At 46.8% G+C, this 23924-nt stretch overlaps 9 protein-coding genes across 9 annotated transcripts; 6 read left to right on the forward strand and 3 right to left on the reverse strand.

The window, feature by feature from the left end:
• Positions 1-2021: 2021 nt before the first annotated feature.
• Positions 2022-2354, reverse strand: N7455_010310 (uncharacterized protein; the record flags this gene model as incomplete). Its single annotated transcript, XM_065606414.1, has 1 exon — positions 2022-2354. One exon carries the CDS (start codon positions 2352-2354, stop codon positions 2022-2024), a length of 333 nt encoding a protein of 110 aa, XP_065460377.1.
• Positions 2355-2400: 46 nt separating this feature from the next.
• On the reverse strand, positions 2401-3506 carry N7455_010311 (uncharacterized protein; the record flags this gene model as incomplete). The annotated part of the gene is made up of 6 exons (XM_065606415.1): positions 2401-2437; positions 2517-2659; positions 2710-2931; positions 3046-3123; positions 3239-3445; positions 3498-3506. 6 exons carry the CDS (start codon positions 3504-3506, stop codon positions 2401-2403), a joined length of 696 nt encoding a protein of 231 aa, XP_065460378.1.
• A 1275-nt stretch (positions 3507-4781) lies between these two features.
• N7455_010312 (putative amino acid permease) lies at positions 4782-6775 on the forward strand (the record flags this gene model as incomplete). The annotated part of the gene is made up of 7 exons (XM_040954252.2): positions 4782-4922; positions 5018-5088; positions 5182-5295; positions 5358-5821; positions 5881-5904; positions 5963-6288; positions 6344-6775. The coding sequence occupies 7 exons, from the start codon at positions 4782-4784 to the stop codon at positions 6773-6775; spliced, it is 1572 nt and encodes a 523-aa protein (XP_040815355.2).
• A 786-nt stretch (positions 6776-7561) lies between these two features.
• Positions 7562-11864, forward strand: N7455_010313 (putative sensor histidine kinase/response regulator). The gene is made up of 3 exons (XM_040954107.2): positions 7562-7680; positions 7751-11412; positions 11461-11864. The coding sequence occupies exons 1-3, from the start codon at positions 7610-7612 to the stop codon at positions 11730-11732; spliced, it is 4005 nt and encodes a 1334-aa protein (XP_040815412.2). The 5' UTR covers positions 7562-7609; the 3' UTR covers positions 11733-11864.
• Positions 11865-13813: 1949 nt separating this feature from the next.
• Positions 13814-14749, forward strand: N7455_010314 (uncharacterized protein; the record flags this gene model as incomplete). The annotated part of the gene is made up of 2 exons (XM_040954219.2): positions 13814-13898; positions 13974-14749. 2 exons carry the CDS (start codon positions 13814-13816, stop codon positions 14747-14749), a joined length of 861 nt encoding a protein of 286 aa, XP_040815557.2.
• Positions 14750-15043: 294 nt separating this feature from the next.
• N7455_010315 (uncharacterized protein) lies at positions 15044-15277 on the reverse strand (the record flags this gene model as incomplete). Its single annotated transcript, XM_040954067.2, has 1 exon — positions 15044-15277. One exon carries the CDS (start codon positions 15275-15277, stop codon positions 15044-15046), a length of 234 nt encoding a protein of 77 aa, XP_040815559.2.
• A 1375-nt stretch (positions 15278-16652) lies between these two features.
• Positions 16653-16874, forward strand: N7455_010316 (uncharacterized protein; the record flags this gene model as incomplete). The annotated part of the gene is made up of 1 exon (XM_065606416.1): positions 16653-16874. The coding sequence occupies one exon, from the start codon at positions 16653-16655 to the stop codon at positions 16872-16874; it is 222 nt and encodes a 73-aa protein (XP_065460379.1).
• Positions 16875-20114: 3240 nt separating this feature from the next.
• Positions 20115-20867, forward strand: N7455_010317 (uncharacterized protein; the record flags this gene model as incomplete). Its single annotated transcript, XM_065606417.1, has 1 exon — positions 20115-20867. The coding sequence occupies one exon, from the start codon at positions 20115-20117 to the stop codon at positions 20865-20867; it is 753 nt and encodes a 250-aa protein (XP_065460380.1).
• A 123-nt stretch (positions 20868-20990) lies between these two features.
• N7455_010318 (uncharacterized protein) lies at positions 20991-22337 on the forward strand (the record flags this gene model as incomplete). Its single annotated transcript, XM_065606418.1, has 3 exons — positions 20991-21357; positions 21418-21794; positions 21858-22337. 3 exons carry the CDS (start codon positions 20991-20993, stop codon positions 22335-22337), a joined length of 1224 nt encoding a protein of 407 aa, XP_065460381.1.
• Positions 22338-23924: the final 1587 nt, after the last annotated feature.

The raw sequence follows: 23924 nt of genomic DNA on the forward strand, positions 1-23924 counted from the left end.
CAAGATAGCCCAAATTCATCATAACCTAGGTGCATCGGACGAGACTGTTTATGGCTAACACCTGTTATGGTGTGCTTTGGGTGAATTTGTAAGTAACACACCTGATTTCTCGTACTGCCCTTCTTGTTCCCTAATATCTAGTATATCTTCTAACACGCCTTGTTCAAGTATCGAGTTTCTGTAGACTTTTTGTTTGCTGAATATATCGGCGAAAGACCAGTGTTGTAGTCGTGCGAAGAAGATGAACTAGTTCAGAAATTGGATCTCCCATGTTGAACTTGATGAGTACATAAGCTCTTTATAGTTGTGCTTTTATACCTGGAAGAGTTCTGCACATTCGCGGTATGAATTTAGTGTTGGTGAAGTGTGGCCCTGAAAATTGACCCCAAAGCTCTTGTAGAGCCGCAGGGCTAAGCGCAGAATCCAGCCTTGTAATATTGATTCATAGGTATTGCTTAATCGAACTTCCTTAACAAAAATCATGCGAAATGTATAGAGACCTTTAACGTTGGCCATATTGGCCTGCATGGCGCCAACACAAGCATTTATGCTAAGAGAATCTAGTATGTGACTTACATTTGGTCTTTTGCTGTCTTTTGGGTAGCTTGAAATGGTAAAGCTGCTATGCAGTTGAAAGAATCTGCCTCTATGGAATTGATGAGGTTTGTACATTCCCCCCATGATCGGACAAATTCTCAAATGATCAGTAAGATTATATTGATATAAGATACGCCTTTAGTGCAACTTAAAAAAGGCTGAAAGTGACTATTACTGGAGTTAGCCGAAATGACGAGAATGGGTCCCACCGTGGATAATTGGCTATTTTCCCCCTTGGCTTTCCTGGACCTGTTGTGGGAGCATGGTCAACAGGACCTTCGCCGTAAAGGATAAAGTTGGTCATCTATCTTCCAATCATTGTAACAACCCGTGGATGTTGGGTAATGTTTCCCTCGAGAGGATTGCCAGTCAGTAGAAGAAGCTAAGAGAGTTGCGACCACAAGTACTAATTATCTCCTTTTTGCATCACACTGCGATCTGCATTCGGTCGAAGAATCGCACCAGACGGAGTCTTCATTTGAATACACGTCAGATTTGATTCCGAACTCCGAGGTCCGACTTTCGAGATGCGATAAGAAGATGTTAACAGTCAGAACGGAGTCAGAGTATCAGGAGGAATCCTATGTAAGGCTAAATAGTTCAGCGTAGAAAGAACAACGTTATATTGATATTGCTCTCGGAGTTCAAGTGGTTAAAGTGAACAAAAAGAAAAAGAAGCGAGAGACAAACCGGGGAGAGGGGGGTGAAACAGGATGCCAGCATATTAAGCCAATTGATCAGGTAAATCTCCACCGGGTAGGTCTGTCCATTTATGGACTTTCTGGATTTTCACGGAGATAGAAGCTAATGTCCTTTCTTGTATTAGCGTCGACTCGGAAACGGAGGCAATCATGCAGGATACTATTGCAAAGGAATTTTCTCAGCAAACTATTATTGCAATGGTGCATCGACTTCGTTATATTCATTGGTTCGACCGAGTGATGCTGCTCACGCATGGGGAACTTGTGGAGTGCGATAGAGCTGAAGCGTTGCTGCAGAGAGCTTCGGACTTCCGGAAGCTATATTTGGCTTTCCAAGAGCCGCCTCCTAGTGGATAATGTGTAGTTGGAACTTTGTATTTACCGATGCTGTTTATGTACATGCGGAGGACGTGACAACATCGACCAGTTGATTGACAGGGCTTGGGAATTGCGATGGGCACAATTTGGATGAAAAGCAAATGGAATGAACGGAGATCAAATTTAATTAGAACATCTGAACTGAAGCTTCCGTCTTGACGGGATATTCCATTTGTATTTGCATGAATGAACTGATCCCATGGATGGATGATTACCGTACTGTCTTCCACAACAAGGGCTCAACACAATATTGGAATATCACTTCTCCCCAATAACATATAGTATTTCATATAAGTCCAATTTAATATATCAATTAAGAGGCCATTCATCTTATAGTATGTTGACTCAAATTCTATCTCGTATTGAGTGCATCTCATATTCCTCCTCTACCTTCCACTCCCGCACTTGGTGAATAATCAGGCGTTGAGAGTGCTGGCTATCCTGAGACTGCCGGGAAGTAGTCAGATTAATCTCGTCCCCTTCTTCTCGGTTCATTGAGTACACGTGGGATTGGTTGGCCGATGTGCTCTTGCCCGTAGGTGTGAAATATGAATTTTGGCCGTTGCTATTTGTGATGCCCTGCCCCCATCCAGTGTTGAATGAAATAACAAATGGCTTCAGACATGGCACAGTGGATACCATAATGCTGCAATGAAGGAGAATGGCGGTCACGATCATTGTATCCGATTGATGCAGAGGTGCGTCGGGAAGGAAAAGCGAGAGGTTAAGATAGGTTTGGCGGAGTAATTAGAATAATAACCCTAGATATCGCGGGAAAATTATTAGCCATTGTAGTTCTTCTTCTTGAATACCTTCGTCTTTGCGATATCAGATACTTACGGAGCTCTTGTCCCGAAAGCAAAAATTACCCCCCATTTTTGCTTCCACCGCATCTGAACCCCCCAAACCAGTAATATACACAGTCCAAAGGTAAGGATATCCGTAATCACATCAAATGCAGTGATCAATTTCCAGGCAATACCCTGCTCTCGATTGTCAGTTGGGTCGCTCGATGTGAGTAAGTATAACGCACAATATTAGTACAATGCTGGGCCATGGAAAATTGGTATTGTGGGAAGCAACTAAAGGCAACCGCGAGGATCGAACCACACATCCACGCTGTTACTATTCCCAGAAGGATCCTGGAGCAGAGCAAGTAGCCCTTTTGCCGGCCCAGTTGTTTGAGAAGGAAGCATATAGATATCTTGGCCGCGCCGTGCCCAGCCAGGAATAAGAGGTTCGCTGCATAGACGTCCTGAATCAATATCCGTCAGTTCATTCTCCCTTCTTTCGAGTGGAATCAGAGGCCGAAGTTAGGGGTTTGCGGGGAAGGGAAGGCGACCTTTCCAGCACGTATTAAGTTAGACACCGAGATTTCGTCCTCTGATCGGCCCAGGCCATGGGAGATTGCGTCCATGATTGTTCCGGCATGAGCGATGGCTATTACCTAGCAAGTCAAGTCCGATCAATATCAGAGATAGGTGGATAGAATTCAGTAGTTATGGGGTCAGGGGCAAAATGAGGAAAGGTTAGGGAGGGGAATAATAGCAAATAGAACTTACACTCCCGGTAAACACTACGACATCGTCAATCTTGAGTGGTCCGTTGATCGCCAGACGCATGTACAGTCGAATCAGATTCACTATTATCATCCACGTCATAAATAGTATTTCAACGATGACAATCAACCCACTTCGATTCGTCGCCGAGACTGTATACGGGGAGACGGTCTCCATGAGGAGGTCCAGATAGTCGAGATGCAATGGAAACTGGAAAGCAGAGATTTCGCGATGGATTATGGTTATAACTTTTGGGGAATACCGGGGCCATGTTTGCTGCAGATGAATGAATCGAAGGATCAAATGAACGACAGGGATTTTGGTAGGCTTGATATATTGCACAGACAATTATGTCCCGTATCAAGTTTAGGTCCGATTTAGGTACGTGGACCCTATAGATCATTTGTAGTAGTATGTTAATTTTAAACAGCTGATCAAAACTAAAATCAATTTTGGAATTACTCAATTATAGGAACCTCTACTCCGTACGGAGTATAAGTCTGTCTTTTTCGCATCAACCTCAATTATCAAATAAAAAGGGTCGGTATCAAGTAATTCTTCGGTATATTAGTGCGGTCAGTATGTAAAGGAAATAATAATGGCTTCATATGTAGGTTGATCTAAATTCAGGGAAAACCAGTAAATATCTAGATTACCTAGGTATGAGAATTATGTCTCACAACGTGTATGTTATGTTATGTGTCTTGGACCGCATAGGAGTGAAAATTTGCATGGGATTGTCGGTCCTATATATGAAAATCTTTACGTACAGTAACAAAATACAAGATCTGCATGGACAATGCTGTATGTGAGGCCGAATCTCCAGGGTTGTTGGCCCAGACCATCGTTCGCATAGGCGCGAAGTACGGAGTATGGAGTACGTATAGAGCTAAACCCAGAGGAGTTATGGATCGACATAACAATTCATCCAATCAAAATATCCCAATAAATTGATGTACATGACTGGGATTATGATCCTGAATGGGGTCAGAATGCAGCGGGACAGCTCAAGGCAGACCTAAGGACTGTAATTATGCTTAAAAACTTCCACTCAAGCCCGAAGGGCTTTTTCTCCTTAGACTGGGTTAATCACGCAAAAAAAGCATACTAGTATATGGAGTACCTTGTATATATAAAAAAACACCCAGCTCCTGGGGTTGGGGTGGAGGATGTACTATGTATGGTGTGTTTATCTCTCACGACCGGGGCGCTTCTAGTGGTGCCCTAATGTATCGTACTTTGGCCGCTGCCAACCACAAGCTTTGCTTGCTGATCAGGGATATATAGAATATTATTACTACCATGTTTTCTTTTCTTTTCTTTTCTTTTTTTTTCCCGCCACAGTGTCTGTCCCTGTGGGGCCGCTGTAATTTCAACGGGGAGCACCGTTACATTCTCGCCCTATTTTCAATATCATTGAGTCCATATTCTGAATTTCCTTATCTACTTCCTGGTTTCTCATTTTTCTTTTCTTTTTCCTGGTTTCCCCCTCAGATCTTGTTCATTTTCCCACGGATCGCCGGAATTGAAGTGATCATTATCCACCATGGGACGCGAAGACGGAATCATGTTGAACGTTCAACACTCTACGCCGGAGACGTCTTTCCTGGACACCCCTTCCCAAAAGGCAGGCACGACACAGGACAGGCAAGACATGTGGCGTGCCGGTCGAGAGCAGGAACTAAACGTACGTAAGTCTACTCAACCTTTCTGAGTCTTCCCTTCCAAATCACCAAGCCCAAAAAAAAAAAAGAAAAAAGCAAAAAATGACACCTGCTGCAGAGAAACTTCCGGTTTCTTTCCGTTCTTGGATTTACGGCGGTGCTTATGTGCACATGGGAAGCAGTTCTCTTGTAAGTCTTTCCAAGTAAACTGGTTGATATCTTCACTAGGATAATCCACCTCGTTATGTCATATTGGGATCGTCTGCTGACCTATTGCATTAGTGGTTCATCTAATGGATTGACCAATGGCGGCAAAGGAGGTATGATCTATACTTACCTGGGAGGCCTGGCAGGGTTCAGCTTTGTGATCCTCTCAATGGCTGAGATGGCTTCCATGTATGCGTAGTTCAGATGTCTTGATGGTGAGATCGCTAACTCTTATTTCCGATTCTTTTCAGGGCCCCATTGTCTGGTGGTCAGTATCATTGGGTGTCGGAGTTCGCACCCCCGAGTGCTCAGGCTCTATTGAGTTACATTACTGGATGGATTTGTGTGTTGGGGTGGCACACCGGTATCGCAGGATGCTGCTATACAGTCGCTAACATGATGGTCGGCGTGATTGCGATAAACTACCCTGACACGTATGTCAATAAGCCATGGCATGTCACGTTGCTCGTCATTGCGGTGTTTTTGGTAGCCTTGATGTTTAACACATTTCTGGCCCAGAAGCTTCCCTTGATAGAAGGTATCATTTTGATTGTGCACTGTTTTGGTTTCTTTGGAATTTTGATCCCACTTTGGGTGCTGTCCCCTAGGGTTCCTGCTTCCGAGGTGTTTGGTTCTATAGAGAATCGGGGTGGCTGGGATAGCAATGGACTCGCCTGTATGGCAGGACTGGTTGGACCCATCTATGCATTGATCGGTATGTCCAGGCGTTCATGTATTCTATGTTGGCCGTTGCTAACGATATGTCCGGAAAAGGCCCCGACTCGGCGGTTCATATGGGTATGTATCCCGCTATTCCTCAATCCATGTAGGGGAAAGGACTAACACCGGAATACAGCGGAGGAAATCCGAGATGCATCCCGGGTGCTTCCTATGGGCATGGTCTGGACACTAATCCTCAACGGGTCCACCGGCTTGGTTATGATAATCACATTTGCGTTCTGTGTGGGTGACATTGATAAAGTGCTTGAGTCTGAAACAGGCTTCCCCTTCATCCAGGTCTTCCTCAATGCCACGGGATCAGTCCGTGCCACGACAGGCATGACAGTTCTGATCATGGTCATGCAATTTTGTGCGGCAATTAGCAACGTCGCCACAACCTCCCGTCAGATCTACTCTTTTGCCCGAGACAAGGGCCTTCCTTTTTCCGACTTTTTGGCACAGGTGAGTTCTTTGACACGCCGCCCATCCATGCCCCTGACTAAACTGGGAACAACAGGTTAACCCAACCTTCACCGTTCCACTGAATGCCCTTTGCGTCAGTCTTGTCATTGTCTCTCTCCTCTCCCTAATTAATATTGGGTCTTCCGTGGCTTTCAATGCCATCATGTCCCTCGGCACGGCCGCCCTTCTATCCTCCTATATCATTTCCATCAGCTGTGTTCGTCTTCGACGATGGCGCAATCAGCCCCTACCACCGGCTCGTTGGAGCATGGGCAAGTTCACTCCCATCTGTGACACTATTTCCATCATGGTTTTGCTGGTCATATTGATCTTTAGCTTCTTCCCCCTGACGAAGAATGTGGACCCAAGTACCATGAATTGGAGTGTGGTAATATTTGGGGGTGTTGTTATGGTTTCACTCGGTTATTATGTTATTTATGCACGGAAGGTGTACAAGGGTCCAGTGACACGGGTGAAAATGATGTAGCAATGATCGATAGAGGCATCATCTGGTTAGTTTGCAGGGGTTAAAAAGTCACTTAGACTATTAGTTTCATTTAAAATAAGTGCGTAGACTTCTATTGGGAGATTTCATATGATTTCATGATGATTTTTGTAGTTGCCTGAGGTCCTGTCAGTCATAATGGTCAACTTCACGAGACAACCATAAAGCGGTGTGTACCTCACCGCCCTATATATAGTGCAGAATTGCCATCAAAAAGCCCGATCCAGTCCGCTGGGGATAACATGATTGACTGATCGGCCCATTCACCTTGGCCTACCTCGGTATGGATCAACCCGTGTATCCACTTCGAAATTTAGCAATTTGTCAAATACCAAGTCCGAATACATGGTAGAAACCAGACATCATACACGAAGTCATGTGATTTCAAGTACTCGGTTTACCATACAAAAGTGCATATTACAGTTAGTCATCGATTCCGCACAGATTGTTGAAATTGCGGGTTTTGTCATTTTAGTTAGAATTGTTCATATACAGTCACTACGCCAAAGTGTTAACATCCCAGATTCTGTCGGTTAAGTATCCACCAATGAAACCCAAGATGTAATGGGCGGTATATCAAATTGAGAAGGCGGTATATCAAATTGAGAAGGCGGTATAATTTATTAGGAAGGCGGTACCGGAAGGAAGTGTTAACACTTTTGCCGAGTCACTGTATGCCATTTTACTCATACATTTCAATACAGACAGATTTCTGTCACAGTTCCTTGTTTTCTGCGACAGTCTGCTACTCTTTTCTAATAAGGATGTCCTGTCCGGTGAAAATTATCACCAGAAAGGATTTACTATATACATCTCATGTCATCCTCAGAGCCAGCACAGGCCGGACCACCCAAGTTCAAGCTAGCACAAGAGAGGGAACTATACAAGTATGTCCATAAACAGGGTTCTACTATCCCCGAATTGAATACACACTAAAACCATACACTGATAAAAAAGATATCTTAAAGCCAACGAAGTTTTCCAACCTGGCCCAAGTGTCCCCGCAACACCTGAGGATGTGCAGAATCAACAAACTGCCTATATTCCCCGATCATCGCCAGATACCGCTTTAACGGCCTTCGCCCAGCTAGGAGTTTTAAGGTTGAAGGCTCAACGTGCCTTAATTTCGCTCTTCGGCCGGGACCAACAATATGTCCTCGCAGAGGCCACTCAAACACTCAGTCTTCAAGATCATACAGTGGAGAATGATAGAGATGCCTTATGGTTGGGTTGCTGCGTTGTCCCTAAGGAGGATGGGATATGTCAACAAGTGGCTTCCCTTACGAAAATAAAGCCAGAAGAAGATAAAAATGTGGTCAGGGGGGACATATACATGGTACCTGATCTACGCAAAGATGATAGGTTCAACCACTTGAAAATGGTCACCGGCTCTCCCAAAGCAAGGTTCTATGCAGGCGCCCCTATCATCAGTCCCAAAGGGATCACCATCGGATCTTACTGCATTATTGATGACGAGCCACGATCTGGATTGGATGCCCCGTTGATAAAGTTCCTGCAAAATATGGCATCGACCGTCATGACCCACTTGGACATGGCCCGATGCAAAGCAGAACATCATCGTGCAGAGAGAATGATTGTGGGGTTCGGAAGTTTTGTTGAAGGTAAGGCGACGCTCCGCAAGGAGTGGGTACAGGACACTGGACTACGCCAAAATGAACAGCAACATGACGAAGGTCACCTAAATATGCTACAGCAAAATGCACAAATCAAATCCGGTCTGCTCGCAACCATCCACACTCGCCCGGCATCCCCGCCACTGGAGTCACTATTGCCACGAAATGATTCCGAGCAATTTATATCCCCCGATTTGTTCAGTGTACCATCGCCGAACGTCTCCCCAGGATCATTCTCCTCGCCGTCAGCAACCCACTCTGACAAGGAATCGGACGCCAGTATCGATCAGATATCAAGTCGCAACAAAGCCGAAACGCAAACTAGTTTCTCTGTCCGAAGCACGGCATCGACCGAAAATCTGCAAAGCGACATGCTGTCCATCGGAGTTCGACAAGTCTTCTCGCGAGCAGCTAACATCATCCGGGAGTCGATAGAAGTCGAGGGCGTCGCGTTCTTCGACGCGAGCATCGGGTCTTATGGTGGTCTGGTCAGTGATACGAAGCGAAAGGGGCCAGACTCAGATAGCGGCACTCTTGAAAGCTCCATGGGCAGTAGTGACGATAGCACCGGATCGGATTCCCAGAAAGGCTCTACCTCACCAGCCGAGAAGGATACTATCCCAGAGAACACGACCTTATGCGAGATCCTAGGGTTCTCGACGTCGAATACATCCAGTATCAACGATGAATCAAAAGGAAGACTTGCCCTCCGGGAAGTATTGTTGAAGACGCTTCTGCGGCGTTACCCGCAGGGCAGGATTTTCAATTTCAGTAAAGAGGGATCGATGTCCTCCGACGAAAGCAGTGATGGACCTTGGAACAGCTCGTTGGACAGTGAGGGTTCAAACCCGGTCAACAGTGACCTCACTGGTAAAAGAGCAAGAGGAAGCCGGAAAAAGACGCGCAGTGCCACGATCAAAGAAGATGGAAACGTTCTTATTCGACTCTTCCCGGGAGCTCGCAGCATCGCTCTTTTGCCAATGTGGGATTCCCACCGAGCTCGATGGTTCTCAGGTGCTCTGGTATGGACAAATACACCTCGACGTGTCTTCACGTCCGAGACTGAGCTCACATATCTTTCGGCATTTGGAAATAGCATTATGGCGGAAGTACATCGTCTGGATGTCGAGATGTCGGAGAATGCGAAAACAAATCTGGTCAGCAGCATCTCGCACGAGTTACGAAGTCCTCTCCATGGCGTTCTTGGCACATCAGAAATACTTAGGGACACGGCGATGAACGCACTTCAGCACGGACTAGTACACACTATTGAATCGTGTGGGCGGACATTGTTGGATACAATCAATCATTTGCTGGACTTGTCGAAGATAAACAACTTCCGGAAGGAAGGAACCAACAAAGCTCCTCACAAATCGAAAACCCCTTCAAGACGGCACAAAAACACGGACCTATCACCTCATAGTATGAAGCCTCCACGGCGGACACGGCATAGTGGGATGATTAGTCTAAAGTCTGATATTCAGTTGGATGCTGTTCTGGAGGAGGTGATGGAAAGTGTCTTTGCAGGCTACAGTTTCTACCACAGCTCACAAAGATCAATGGCGATAGACCGTCCGAATCACATGGCACTCGATGTATTGGGGCCCATCCAGCGATCAAGTCAGGTCAGTATCATTTTGGATATCGACGAAGCTGCCGAATGGAGATTCTCCACCCAAATAGGCGCCTGGCGCCGAATCATGATGAACATTTTCGGCAACGCCCTAAAGTACACCGCCACTGGCTTTATCTTAGTGAAATTAACTGCATCACCTGTCGCCCCTGCCAAAGACGCTGTGCCCGGAGGACCTTCTGATTTTAAGGTGACCCTGACGGTCAAGGACACCGGTATCGGGATGAACATGGAGTATCTGCAGAATAGTTTATTCACTCCATTCACACAAGAAGACTCGCTTGCGCCTGGAAATGGACTCGGGTTCAGCATTGTACACCATGCGGTTTTGTCCATGGGTGGCCATATCGAAGTCAGTTCACTCCGGGGTCGTGGTACTGATGTCTCGATTGAAGTCACCCTTACCCACGTGCCTGCCCACAATGTCAAATCCAGTCCATCCGAACCCGAGCCCCTTCTGCAAGTGAAACATCTTACACGTGGAGCGACCCTGGGCCTCCTGGATTTAGGATCAGCTGATATCTCCGATCGTGATACAATTCTCAGTTCTTCTTTGGAAAAATTATGCAAGAACTGGTTCGAGATGGATGTCCGTATCCTGACTCCAACGGACGCTTCTCCCCCTCCCTGCGACTTTTATGTTGTGGTGCAGACCGATACCAATTCATTGAATACCTGGGAATCGTGGTTGTCAAAAACCCAGAATTATTCCCATAGCAATGTCGGGAATGAAAGAGTTCCGATCGTGGTGATTTCTCGGTCGCCGGAGGCAGCACATTCTATGTTCGTTGCAGCAAATCAATCGAATCATGAGGCTATTGTGGAATTTATCAGCCAGCCCTGTGGCCCGCACAAGTTGGCTAAAGCGTTTAACATCTGCACAAAACGACAACAAGGCCAGGGACCTCCAGCAGGGGGTGGCTCTAATACACATCAACCTCGGGGGAAAAAGGCGTTCCAGTTGACGAAATCGCCTCCAGTTTCCAGGGAGGATATCGAAACACAACGTGCAGAAGACGAGATGGATTTCCACAAACACAAAGCAGGGAAAAAGGCGATAGATGATGAATATCGCAAGCTGGACAAAATGGAAGACCCACAGCAACCTGAGGACACTCATCTTTCTCAAACTGAACGTGATACCATTACTTTACCAATTCGAGAGGGATTTCCCGAGATAGAGCAGCTGACGACACTCACGGTGTTGCTGGTCGAAGACAACGATATCAATCTGCAAATATTAGTTGCACATATGAAGAAAGATGGATACAGATACACGATTGCCCGCAATGGTTTGGAGGCGTTGAACACTTTCAAAGCCCATCCTACAAAATTCGGAATCGTCCTGATGGGTAAGTTCTCTGCCTCTTGTATATTAAGGGCTTTTCTGACAAGCACAGATATCTCCATGCCCATAATGGACGGGTTTGAATCTACTCGACTTATTCGCAAGGCTGAGCGGGAATATCAGAACACGCTGGATATTTCAGCAAAAGAATCATTTAGACCTGCGACTATTGTCGCTATGACTGGGCTTGCAAGTGCTAGTGCTCAACACGAAGCTTATGGGTCAGGAATGGACCTCTTTTTAGCGAAGCCGGTCCGACGAAAAGAATTATTCACGGTATTGAATGAGAGAAGCCCGGGGGAGGCCAAGAAACCCTCTCGATGATATGATTGATATAGCACACCAATGGCGGTCATGTTTAATTTTTGGTCTCAAGTATATATACGATTTTACTTGTTTTGTGTTTATGTTTGTGCTTATATTTATTTCAATTATACCCTTTTATTAAGATCAAACATCAGGACTGATCATTTCGGATTTGGGTTCCTTTGCTATCGGCTCCCCGAGGAGCTGCCGACTCTTGGAATTGTAGCTACGAGCCCGTTTTTTTCGCACACAATGTAGTCGTGTCTAAAGTCCTATCCTTGCACATTTAAAGCCAGACCAAGAACCAGTACGCAGTGGCATATTACACGAGACAAACCCCCATTGTCGGGTATCATTGATGCTTAAATGGTTGATTATCCCTAGGGTTCAGACTGCTTCTTACAATGTATAAAAGTATAACTCAACTACATACATATGTGTTATTAGAATTTTGTCTCTAGAAAGTGCTACTTTTATTCGCCTTCATATACATCGAAAAAGACATAAAAAAAGAAAAGCCTCTGAAAAGAATACCAAAGAGGAATATCAAAAAAGACATTACGGGGCCTTATAAGCTGCCAAATACTCTTATCTCCAGATATCACCACTTCCAGGGATATTTAATAGCTGTATACTCTTTAGTATAAATATAAATATATTTTTATACTTATAAACTGTAAACCACCCTAAAAAATGGTTACACATAAAGTTGTATAGTGTAAATAGTACTAGAGGTGATCAGCTGACAGAACCAGGGTACCTTAATTATCAAGGCCTCTATAATAAAAATTCAAGCATGATCATTTTTCTATCAGTCTTCTTCCTGATAAAGAGATCGCCACCCCAATGACTCGAAAAGAATTCGGTGAGGTGATACCCTCACAACTGGCGCTCTAGTTCGCTCGATTGTGGTCATAGCAGGGATACTCTCTCGGCTTTCCTTCCGAGATTAAATATGGCATGGACACCAATTAGCGGTGAATATCGTAGTATAGGTATATCGGGGCCAAGTCCAAGAGGCCAGCAGCCGGACGGTTCTTTGGGTATTTTTTTAGACATCAAACCCACCTTCATAGTGAATGGGTTCAAATAGCGGCATGCTACGTGTACCCACATGTCACCAATAGTGTAGTAGCATTAGCCTGAAACTACAGGGAAAGAGTAAATATATCTTTGCACATATTGCTTGGTTTTAGGTAGAAACATGTGAAAACAAGGAAGTTACCAATCGGAAGCCCAGACAGGGCCCCGGAGATCCGTCGGACCTTACGGCGTGGTTTTAATCTTGAGGAGCTTTGTTCAAATGCCTAGATCGACCGGAAAGTAAATAGTTGTTTTGACGCCTATATTATTCTCGGTCTGTCCATTAAATTCGTGTTGAGCTCAGGTTACAAACCTTGAGACTGGAATCGGAGCATTTTGGGACCTGGTTGAGAGATGCCCTCTTTCTCCTATTTTACTGTTCCCAATTTGATTTACGTTGCGAGTGTAGAACCTAGCCAATCAGTAGCCCCTCGCGCTATATAGGATATGGCTAGAGTATGTATTATGCCATATCTAGCTATAATGATTAATATGAGGCTTGGTTGTCTGTTTTGACTTCGCGACCCCGAGCCTTATTTAGCTACTACATCCCTCACCCGCTATTCGAGCCTCATAAATTAGCCAAATCTTTTACATAACCTATAGGACATGTCTAGAGAGGCTAGTCTCATACAGTATTAGTCGTGGACCCTTGATTTACAGGTATTCACTGTGACTATTACACTACCGGTATATTCAGGGGTATGTCCGTTGTTACGTTTCTCTTGGGGTTTCAGTCATCATGATGGGCCTATCTGGAATGCTATCCCTGGAACCATCCATGTACCACTAGCAAGGGTCGACGGGTGTGTACTATTCGGTCAAGAGTCGATAAACCTCCCGCTTCTTCCTCTTTCCTCTTCTTCTTGTTCCTCACGTTTTAAGTGTTATTACGCACTACTTGGGCACGCATGATCTTCTCACAGTTCCATGGCACTATAGTTCTCATTTTATGACATTATACTAGTCACAGCTTAAATAGTGCTACTTCCTTGTTGCATTAAGGTCCAGGAATAATGGAGGCTCACCAGGATGCTCAGGCTGCTATTGAAGCCTTGCAGCGAAGAAGACTTCAAAACCGCAATGCTCAGAGAAACCGTCGTAAGTCATTAGAATTTATACCCTTTAACTGATCGCCTATGTGATTTCGGGTTCCCTAATGATATCCATCTCAAGGCAAACGGCAAGCAGAGCTTCAGCAACAACAGCCGAAAGAGTTAGAAAAACAAATGAAGGGAAGCCCACAGTCAGAAAAGGACAGTCACTGTGGTCTTTCTGATGGGCATTATCACGAATCCCAGACTCCCTACTTGAATAATACACCAAACGAAACTGGAAAATATGACTTCGAGGGAAATATACCAGTTCCTGCCCGTTTCGAATCGGAGATATCCCAATCTGAAGTTGTGGATTACGCATGTTACGCTACGATTCAGTCCGAGAAGCCGCCGAAGGAAAAGGAGACGATGGCTTTATCCACCGAAAAAATCACTAGGACCAATACGTCCACTACACGGTCGCCGACACCGCAATTGGGGACAGGGACACCCGAGAGCGTCCGAAGCGTTTACATTGCTCAAAACCAAGGGAAAACAGCACTGCACATCAGCGTCGAGCGTGGAAATCTGGGAATCGTGCGTTTCCTGCTGTTCTACGGTATCGACGTCAATAGGAGGGACGACTCGGGGCGGACTGCACTACACTACGCAGCGCGCGGTCCGCACATCGAAATTGTTGCAGAGTTGCTCGCCACGGGTGCGGATCTAGAAGCTCGTGATAAAGAAGGTAGAACCCCGCTACATGCCGCGGCTGATGTGGAGTGCGAGCCAGTGATACGGTTGCTAGTGCGAGAGGGCGCGGATCTAAACGCGACCATAGGTATCAGTCGTAGTAGCAGTATCGAGGAGGGAGAATATATGCCTGATTACCAGCAGACAATTGCGGGCGAATAGTGTTGAAAGGGTTCTAAGGTTAAATCCGGAGTGCCTCGGGAGGGTCCGGGCGGGTCAGTCCCGCGGACCCGAGGTGATTAAAGTGGGGCTGGTTTCACAGAAAATGCGGCTCAAAATCCGCAGATCCACCAAAAAGCTTCAATATCAAAACTTTATCAATTTCATCAATTAATAGTATTCATTGCAAGCTAACAGAGAACTGGAAAATAAAGAACAAAGAGAGGGGAAGGAGAAGCCTTTGTCGCGCAAGCAAACAAGTAGTTTATACCCTGAAGAACAGGCATCAATAGCATTCTAAATCTTGAGCTTCAGATCAGCCACCAGCTTCTTGTGAAGGCTTGCCTCCTCTTCCTGGTAAATGCCAATCTTGCTTCCAGCCATGCCGTCAATAAGTTCACAGATTTCGGCAACTAGCGCCTCAGCCTCAGATCGTCGCGAGGGACCCTGACCCCACAAGGCTCTGGCGATAATCCTGCGAGCGCTGAGGGCTTGCGGAGAGGCTTTTCCAAGATTTGGATTAACATCCATCCACCCACAAACCGGCCGCACAACTTCCTCCAATTAAAGCATTGCTTCGTATAAGATCAAGGAGCCCTCCAAGTCCTCTCAATTCTGCTATAAACCAGGTTTTAAAGGCATGCCAGATCACTATGCAATCCGCCGCATTTCTCGAGAAAGAAGTAGGCGATTTACGCGCCGCCAACGAGAAGCAGAAGCAAAAGCGTACTAGATCTCGGAGGCATATACCCGCCGAAGAAGGCCTTTCAGTTCAAGAAGCCTCTGCATTAATTATGCGGCAACAAGAAGCAATTGAAGCACCTCCCCCCGGCCCCGGCATGCCTGGAGAATCGACTATTCAGCCACGTACGCGCCCCCCCCCCCCCCGGGGGGTGTGGAATATGCAGATTGCCAGGGCATAGAAGAGAAACATGTCCAGATAGACAAGTTAGTTAGTTGATTTAATTTAATGGCGTTATGGTTGAGATAAATGCATTTAAATTTAATAGGTTAGATGGGGTGGACCACTCGTATGTGAAATACGTTAACGTATTTAGTATATAGATTAGGAGTGACGGCGCTCGAATATATAAGTACCTAGCTGGCGTTTCATCACACAGGGCATTTCATCTCACCGGGATAAGGCGAAGCATTTGCACATTTGTGACGTATGCGTGAGAAAAAAACCAGCGTCCGGGGGGGGGAGGACACGCCAACGATTTAGGGGCGTGCAGGATATTCAGGTGTAGAATAGTGGTGTTTTAAGGCGGTCAGGTGAATGAGCTGAAGAGGCTGAAGAGTAGGGCCATGATAAGAGGGACTTTTTCTATAGAAAAACAAAAAGCAAAAACAAAAACATACAACAGTGAGGATTCGCTGGTGGTCACCCACCCAACTACTAACTCACCGGCGTGTGGCTTAAGTACGGCTGAGCGGACGGGAAGCCCTGTTTTCCACACCCTATGGTCGTATGTGTCTGTTTATGTGTGGGAGAGAAATATACAGTAAATGCGGATAGCTCCTAGGTGATAGGAATGGAGAGAAAAGGTGCGCTATAAAATGAGGGTGGGGTGAAACTTGATATGACAGGCTAGGGGATATAAGATCCCGAATGGTACTACAATATACATTATCAAAAACCGGCTTTCTCATTTCATTCGGACATTGTGAATTGAGTAATCCTCTTTCTTCTCATGTTTAACTTTGTCACGAGCCTCTTGGCTCTCTTGGACTATTGAGGATTGAGGTGAAGGCATGGTTCAATATTTTAACATTCTTGCCTGACACACTTAAACAATAAATAGCCCGTATACCTAACTATTCAGGTTACCAGACGAGTAAGACTGCGGCGCTGAAATTCCTTAAAGGAGTTCAGGCGGAAAACCTAAATGTGCGCGTTATAAATATGCACCCGGGTTATCTGGCAACGGATATGAATGTCAAGTCTACTAAGAGGGGTCTAGGCAGTGACAACTCCATTCCGTTTGATCACATTGACTTGCCGGGTCATTTTATGGTGTGGGCTGCTAGCCCGGAGGGAGATTTATTGAAGGGGAAGATTATTTGGAGTAATTGGGACGTGGAACAGTTGAAGGAGCGGAAGGAGGAGCTCCAAGGTGGGGGATAAGTTGACCATGGTATTGAGTGGATGGCCTCGGAATGACTGAATACGCCTTTTTATCAGAGCTATCGTTTTTGGATCAACTCGTCACATGGTGGTGTCAACTTAATGTATTTATGGGATGAGTCAAACTGTTTCCTGTCTGACTGAAAAGGAATCATTTTTATATTTCCCCCTCTCGTCTGTCCAAAGTTAAGCCCAAGACAAATGTATATGCCCTAACCTATACTGGGTTACTTAACGCCAAAAATGTCATGTCGTGTAAAATTGATTGCTATCCTTTAATATCTCAATCCAAATTCGAAATATGGCTTCGGAGAATTAAAATATATATAAGGTCAGGTACCTATGCCAGAATGAGGTCGCCAAGCCAGTCCGGAGAAATTGTGGAGCCACCAGACTATACGAGTTCTCAGAAGAGAAGGCCTTGTTTACATGAGCTGAAAAAATGAGACCCATCACCCTAGATAAGACATGCCATCCTGCCAATTCTGTCAAAGATAGGTGCAGATTCCGTTTTCTTTGGGCCTCTTGAAATCAATATACCAAAATGCCGGTCTTCGACATCGACGCTGTCCTCCGGGATCTCACAACTGACGAGAAGGTCACGCTGCTGGCTGGCATTGACACATGGTCTACCGCGCCCATCAAACGCCGAGAAATCCCATCAATCAAGGTGACCTCCCCATGCCTTGTCCTTGAATTGCATCAAGCTGATAAACCACACCAGGTTTCCGATGGTCCGCACGGTTTACGCGGCTCGAGCTTCTTCAACAGCCAACCGGCAATGCTCCTCCCCTCTGGCACAGCAATGGGCGCGACATACTCGAGAACGATAAACCAGACCTTCTAAAGCTTCAAAAGCATATAGACCGTGCAATTCGTAGTAGTAAGCAGGCTATCCAAGACCTAGCACTTACAAAACAAACGATAAAAAGGATGCAAAGCCACAAAATTCCTATCAAAAAATCTAAGCGCATGGTAAAAGGTGCTGCTAAGAGTCCATTATTATCAATTGCAGGCAATTCGAAGGTGTATCGGCGATATACGAAGGAATCTAAATTGGATATTCGGCATGAGGCTGGGAACGCAAGGATTCGAGACTACTGGCATCGCGCGAATCAGGCTCTCAAAGAAAAGAAGAGGCATCAGGGGATAGAGATTATCCTAATGTTAATAGTGAGCTATTTAGATATGTAGATCCAGATGGTATGGTGGCTGAAAAATAGGTTTAAAATTGAAATGTTGATTTTTTTTGTTAACAGGTATGGGTTTGTTAATAGGTGTGGGCTACCTACACCGGGAAAGGGTGTAGGTGAGTGCTTAGTCACAATTAGTCCCATGGGACCGGACTTGGCACTCCCATGGGACCATATGGGAGTCCCATGGGACCAAATGGTGGGAGTTGGCAAGGTCTACCGCGGTCAGAAATAGGGGTAGTCGAAGGGTGCCTTAGACATATAAATAAAACCCCCGTAGATTACTATATTTTATTAGTATAAATCAGCATTTTTATATACTTCGCCATAGCTTGATTGGGAAAATTATGTAGCCGCGGGTTTTTACGGGAACCCGCGCGGGTTACCCACGCGGGTTGCGGGGCGGGTTGCGGGTTGGTCGAGTCTACCCATCGGGTTTGCGGGTTCGGGTTGCGGGTCGACTTCTCTTACCCATTCTCGGGTTTTGGCTTAGCAGGGTTCAGAGAAAAGAAAAGTCATCTTTAGGGAGGAAGCTGATTTCGCCGTCGACAGGGACATAGTAAATTTCCAAGGCAAGAAGATCAAAGTAGCGAGAAATTAATAACACTTAAATCTTAAAGAGATCCAATATCAAAGGAGCCCGAATAAAAGAATCCTTTAAACTTTTATATTTAGAATATTCAACTTTCGGGAAAATTGGAGCGCGCAAATCTTAAGAGATGGTATAATTCAGGTGATGATAGAATCCATACCCTGAAATTTTCAACCGCTGAGAATAGTTTAATATCTTGAATATTATGCACCGATAATTTATAACGCGGTCGGTGTTAACCGAACATAGGGAATTGGCGTAATGGTTGTAAAGCGCAAAAGCGCAATGTGGAGGTACATAAGCGTCTCCCAGGAGAGATAAATGTAGAGACCACTGGCCTCTACATATAAAGTGTATATAGCAACTTTCCTTTCGTCCCCGTTATTATTATTATCTTGATTGTCTCGTCATAGGGCTTCTTTCCAAAATCGCCCGGAGATTGGGATTTGTGCGCGGATACTTAGTCGTGGTACGCCATACTCATAGACAAACACAGGTCATCCACTCTATCTGGCCATATATGACATTAACCAATGGCTTTTAGTAAGAATGGCTAAGAGAGGGTTGTTAGGTGAGGGTTGTTTAAGAAGCTTCTCAATCAATTAGGAGCCAGTGGACGTTGATAAAGCACCTCCACCGGGTGCCGGCATATATAAAGAACCGGATTTAGAACCACGTACGCGGGCTACAGGTATAGTAGGTGCAGAGAAACTAGGCATAGATTCAATAGATACCAAGCGAGATAGCTGATTTTATTATATATAATTTAATGGCGTTTTGGTTGAGATATATACAATTGAAATTGGTAAGTTGGGTTGGGTGGCCCCAGGGAAATGACTCGGGGAGAGTTGGACGCCGTAAAACTTTTTATTTTGGCTAGGAAGCAAACATTCTACCGGGTGTTTGCTTTCAAGCTCAATCCCTATAATCTTGCGGGAGCCACATTAGACGTCAAGAAGATACAAGATATACTCACTTTGTTTCCGACGGGAGAAAAAAAAAACAACAAGAGTAGAAAACTAGACAAAACAAAACATATTAATATCCCCCTCCCTACCCCCCACCCAAGCATCAGTACAGGATTGCTCCAACCATACTTGGAATGGCCTATATTACCACCCAGATCGGGTAGAAGGACACAGTGACTATTCCATCGGCTCACGAACATTTCTTAACTAAAGCCAAGACACTGTTAGGTGTATAGGTTCAATTCCCGTGCTAGTTACCTGAGGCAGGCGTCTCCTCCAGTTCAGAATCTTCCTCCGAATCGCTAGAATCGCTCGAATCTGGGTCCGAGACACCCTCCTGGCCCTTGGGACAGCCGTGGAGCGTCCAGCGCTTAAACTTCTTACACATCTTTGGCGTCCAGAGCGGGTGTTTTGGATCAGGGTCATTCTGGGTGTATTGGCCCATCTGCAAGGGCATGCGCCCGGTCGCGGTGGCGTAGTAGATATTATGATGGTGGTAGGCCACATCTTCGTACTGCTGCAGGTTATACCCGTACTCGCTCTGCATGCACGCCTTGTCCTGGTCCTTGAAGTAGCCCTTGATGGTGCCGAACCAGGTGATGTTGTTAGGCCCGGAATCCTCGGTGGCCGGATGGTCGTACCGGGTTTGGCGGTAGATGTTGAAATCCCGGACGGCGAGGTAAGGATAGTCGCGGTTGTTTCGGATGATCTTGTCGACGGAGAGCTGGCTGGTGTCCTTGTCGGGACGCTCGAGATCGTACCAGGCCCGGTTGAAGGGGTAGCCCATCCCGCGGGGATCGGGATACGTCGTGCCAGCGTCTGGGACGTCGTTGTTGCTGTCGTCCTTCTTGGTCGCCCCGCAGAAACTGTGCGACTCGCTCCAGACCTTGCCATCAACCGCGTCGTCCGTCGCCATGCAGAAGGCAACAAATGGCATCCCCTCCGGTCTGCCCGCTGGCAGCATCAGGTTCCGCGGCCACCCACAGCGACACCAGGTCCGAGTCCCGTAGTCGGCATCAACCTCGCTGTAGTTGTTCATTTTGCGGGAGACCGACGAGGCGCTGTCGAGACGCGTGACCTGGATGGAGTTCGAACCGGGTGGAAGGGTGACGGTGACCTTGTCCATCTCAATCCAATGGTGGTAGTCATCCACGAGCTCCTTGGGGGCAATGAAGAAGCGCAGGGTGACCACCTGCGTATCGGGCGCGCGTTTCTGCTTCCTCTTGCCATGGGAACTTGAGGCGAGGCGTTGGACTTTCACGCTCCATTCGTACGGCTCATGGTCTAATTTTGCCTTGCTCTCGAGGAGATCGACGGCAGGGGCCCCCATATAAGAGGTCACGCCACCCCGTTCACGGAGGGAATGCTTTTTGTCCTGCGGCCGGATGATAAGCCCAGTCAGCCTCACCGCTGCGCCGTGCTCCTTGATGTCTTGCACGTAATTGTTCGCCACCAGCCGTCGGAACTCCTGCATGTGCTTGTACCAGGGAAAGAAGCACGGGTCGCGGATGGCGCCGAAGTTGGAGATCATGAGGCCGTACGGAGTCCCGTAATCTCCATTCTCCGGGTCACCCTTATGGTACGAGATCTCCGCCATCTTTCCCAGCCCGTAGTTGTGCAGGGTCAACCCGTAGACCTCGTCGTCAACCTCGTAGCCGTCGGGCAAAGGATCGAAGAACTTGTACTGCGCGTCGAGCAGACCCCCGATGTAGTTCATCACGTTGTCCCCAGTTAGACAGAGCTTTCCCGGCTGTCCGATCCGGACCTTCTGCCCTTTCTCGTACACGTAGTCCCCGTTCTCATCCTTCAGGAACTTGGCCGTCTTCACCGTACGCTGATTGATCGCCGCGTAGATGTTGTCACGCCAGGTTTCCATCGCGCTGACGCCGACCGTCACGCCTTCCACCGTGGCCATATCCGGGCTGTGCACACGATACCACCGCGTGTAGGGCGGGTAGCCGCCATAAAACTCCTGGAGGGCAGGGAGCGGCTGGTAGCCGTACTCGAGGTAGTCGTCGTACATGCTCCAGGCACGCACGAGCGGCAGGTTCCAGCACAAGCCTTCCACCTCGTAGCGTGCGACCATCTGCGAGTGGGTATAGAGGAAGATCTCTCCCTGTCGGTCAATTGTGCGGATATTCTCCTTATTGTTGCCGCCCGCGCCGCGGTACACCATGTGCCAGTGGTAGTGCGAGTCGTTCAGGTCGTAGTCATCGCGCCAGTATGACAGCAGCGCCGCGCCTTGCAGGGTATCGGGAGTCACCACCTCGCCCGCCACGACCGCCCTGGGGGGGTTCGACGAGTCGGCAGGGTGGAGCTCCGGGCGCTGTTTGCGGAAGACGGCGTGGTCCTTCAGCGAGGGCGCCGGGATGCGCCGCTGCTGCGCGTCCTTCGAGTGGGTCAGATAGATGGCGAGTGCCTCGCGCACCATCTCCGGGTTGAGCTTCTTGTCCTCCTCGAGCAGCTTCTTGGCCTTATGGATCCCGTCCTCCACCTTAGACCCCGCTGTCTTGAGCTCTGCGTGCACATCGTGGACTTTGTCCTCATGGTGGTGGCTGACGTGGTAGAACGGGTTGTGGTGTTTCTTCTCGTGGGTGCTGAAGACGTCCTTGACGTGATCGGTGAGATAGGGTTTGGTTGCAGCTTTCCCGGATCCCGATACGGGGCACTTGCTAGCATTTTCACTCTATGGGATACGTTTTTGAGTTAGCGAATCAGTGGCGAAGATATTGTCAGGGAAATGATATTGAGTAAAGGGTTTGTCTTCCTATGGGTGGGACGATGATGATGCTGAAAACAATATCGTATGCGTGGTTGATAAGAGGAATAAACATCGAAGAGGAACAAGAATATGAGGTAGCGACTTCTGTCAGGTATCTGGGTGCCTCAGTACTAACCGTGCTTATATCGGTCGACATTTTGCCTGGAAAGCTGGCTGATATTGGTTCCGCAATCAAGGAATGGGTGATGTATAAGAGGCCTTCGTCATGCAACAAACTCTAGCTAGAAGGGCGATCTTGCGCACACTATACCACTGCACGTTGGCCAGATGCTGCTTAGGAGGGACGTCGATTGAAACGTCATCTAAGTGGCTCTTCGATGCTGTTCATGAAGTATTTAACAGACAGACTCCGGATACCCCCGGATACCGATGCAGTGGAAGCTTCCCCGGTTGCCGTAAGGCTGGAGTCATCCACCGGTCGAGATGGGCACCATGGATCTCTATGTTACTGATGTATGTTACCTCCGATAGTCGAGCCATCTTTTCATCAAAGCTGGATCAAAAGTCACGCCTTGATTGTGCGGATTTAGTAGTTGTAGTCTCATTGTAATCCATATTATGTGGCGATGATTGGTCCCTCTCTGTTCTTGTACCGTACATCAAATCGCTCCAATAGACTGAATGATGTAAATACTACATTGCCGTCATCCGAGCATGTTGCATCGGTGTTGGCAACGTGCAATGGACTCGAGTATAGGTCGTAACGGTGTTCAAAGCTCTGTTATGGATGAGAAAGTGGTGGTTACCAATAGATTGGATATGCCCACGTATCATGTACCAAAATATATCTCATGCAGATGCCGTCGGGGGAGTATGATGAGCCTATATGGAAAATGATAGGCCCCTGCGGATATCCACTACTTCCGGAACTAAGCATCCGGCCCGTCCCAGTGACCATGGCCTAGGGACGACGGCTGTAACTGTAACTCTGGGGCGATGACCCGCCGTCCAACTGGTGTCATAGTCGGTCCGATTCGTGTCCCGCCTCGATCTAGGGGACGATCATGTTGATTATGTAATGTTCCGTGATCAAACTCAAGAGACGTGCTCAGTTTTACCCAATGATCAAAAAGCGGCAAGAGGTGAGCACTAAAACGAAAATAGAAAGGTCTCGAGTGCCAGGCTGTATCCGGTACATAGACTGCGGCCTTGGATATCGGGTCACATACCATATCCGCGAATTGAGGACGGTGCTGTCAATGAGTCTGGGTAGACAGGTGAGGGCAAGGAAAGAGGTTGCAAAATGTCAGGGGGACCACTGTATACGTGTTTGCTGCTAGCCTACTTTATGCTGGTTTTCATATAGCAGTAAGATATGTGAGTGTATGAGCAGAACTTATCTTCTATCCACATCGTATCTCAATTTGTTCTATTTCCAAATTATCTTTTCACCAACTTTCAACACGCAATCTTCGAGTTGTACACCATTCAAAGAACGCCGGAAGATCAGGGACTTGAGTAAGGATATTCATAACTGTTTACACTATGTAGGGAAGGAAATATAGTACCAAGTCA

Source organism: Penicillium solitum (assembly GCF_028829755.1).
Source record: "Penicillium solitum strain IBT 25940 chromosome Unknown utg000008l_segment0_segment0, whole genome shotgun sequence".
Lineage (NCBI taxonomy): Eukaryota > Fungi > Ascomycota > Eurotiomycetes > Eurotiales > Aspergillaceae > Penicillium > Penicillium solitum.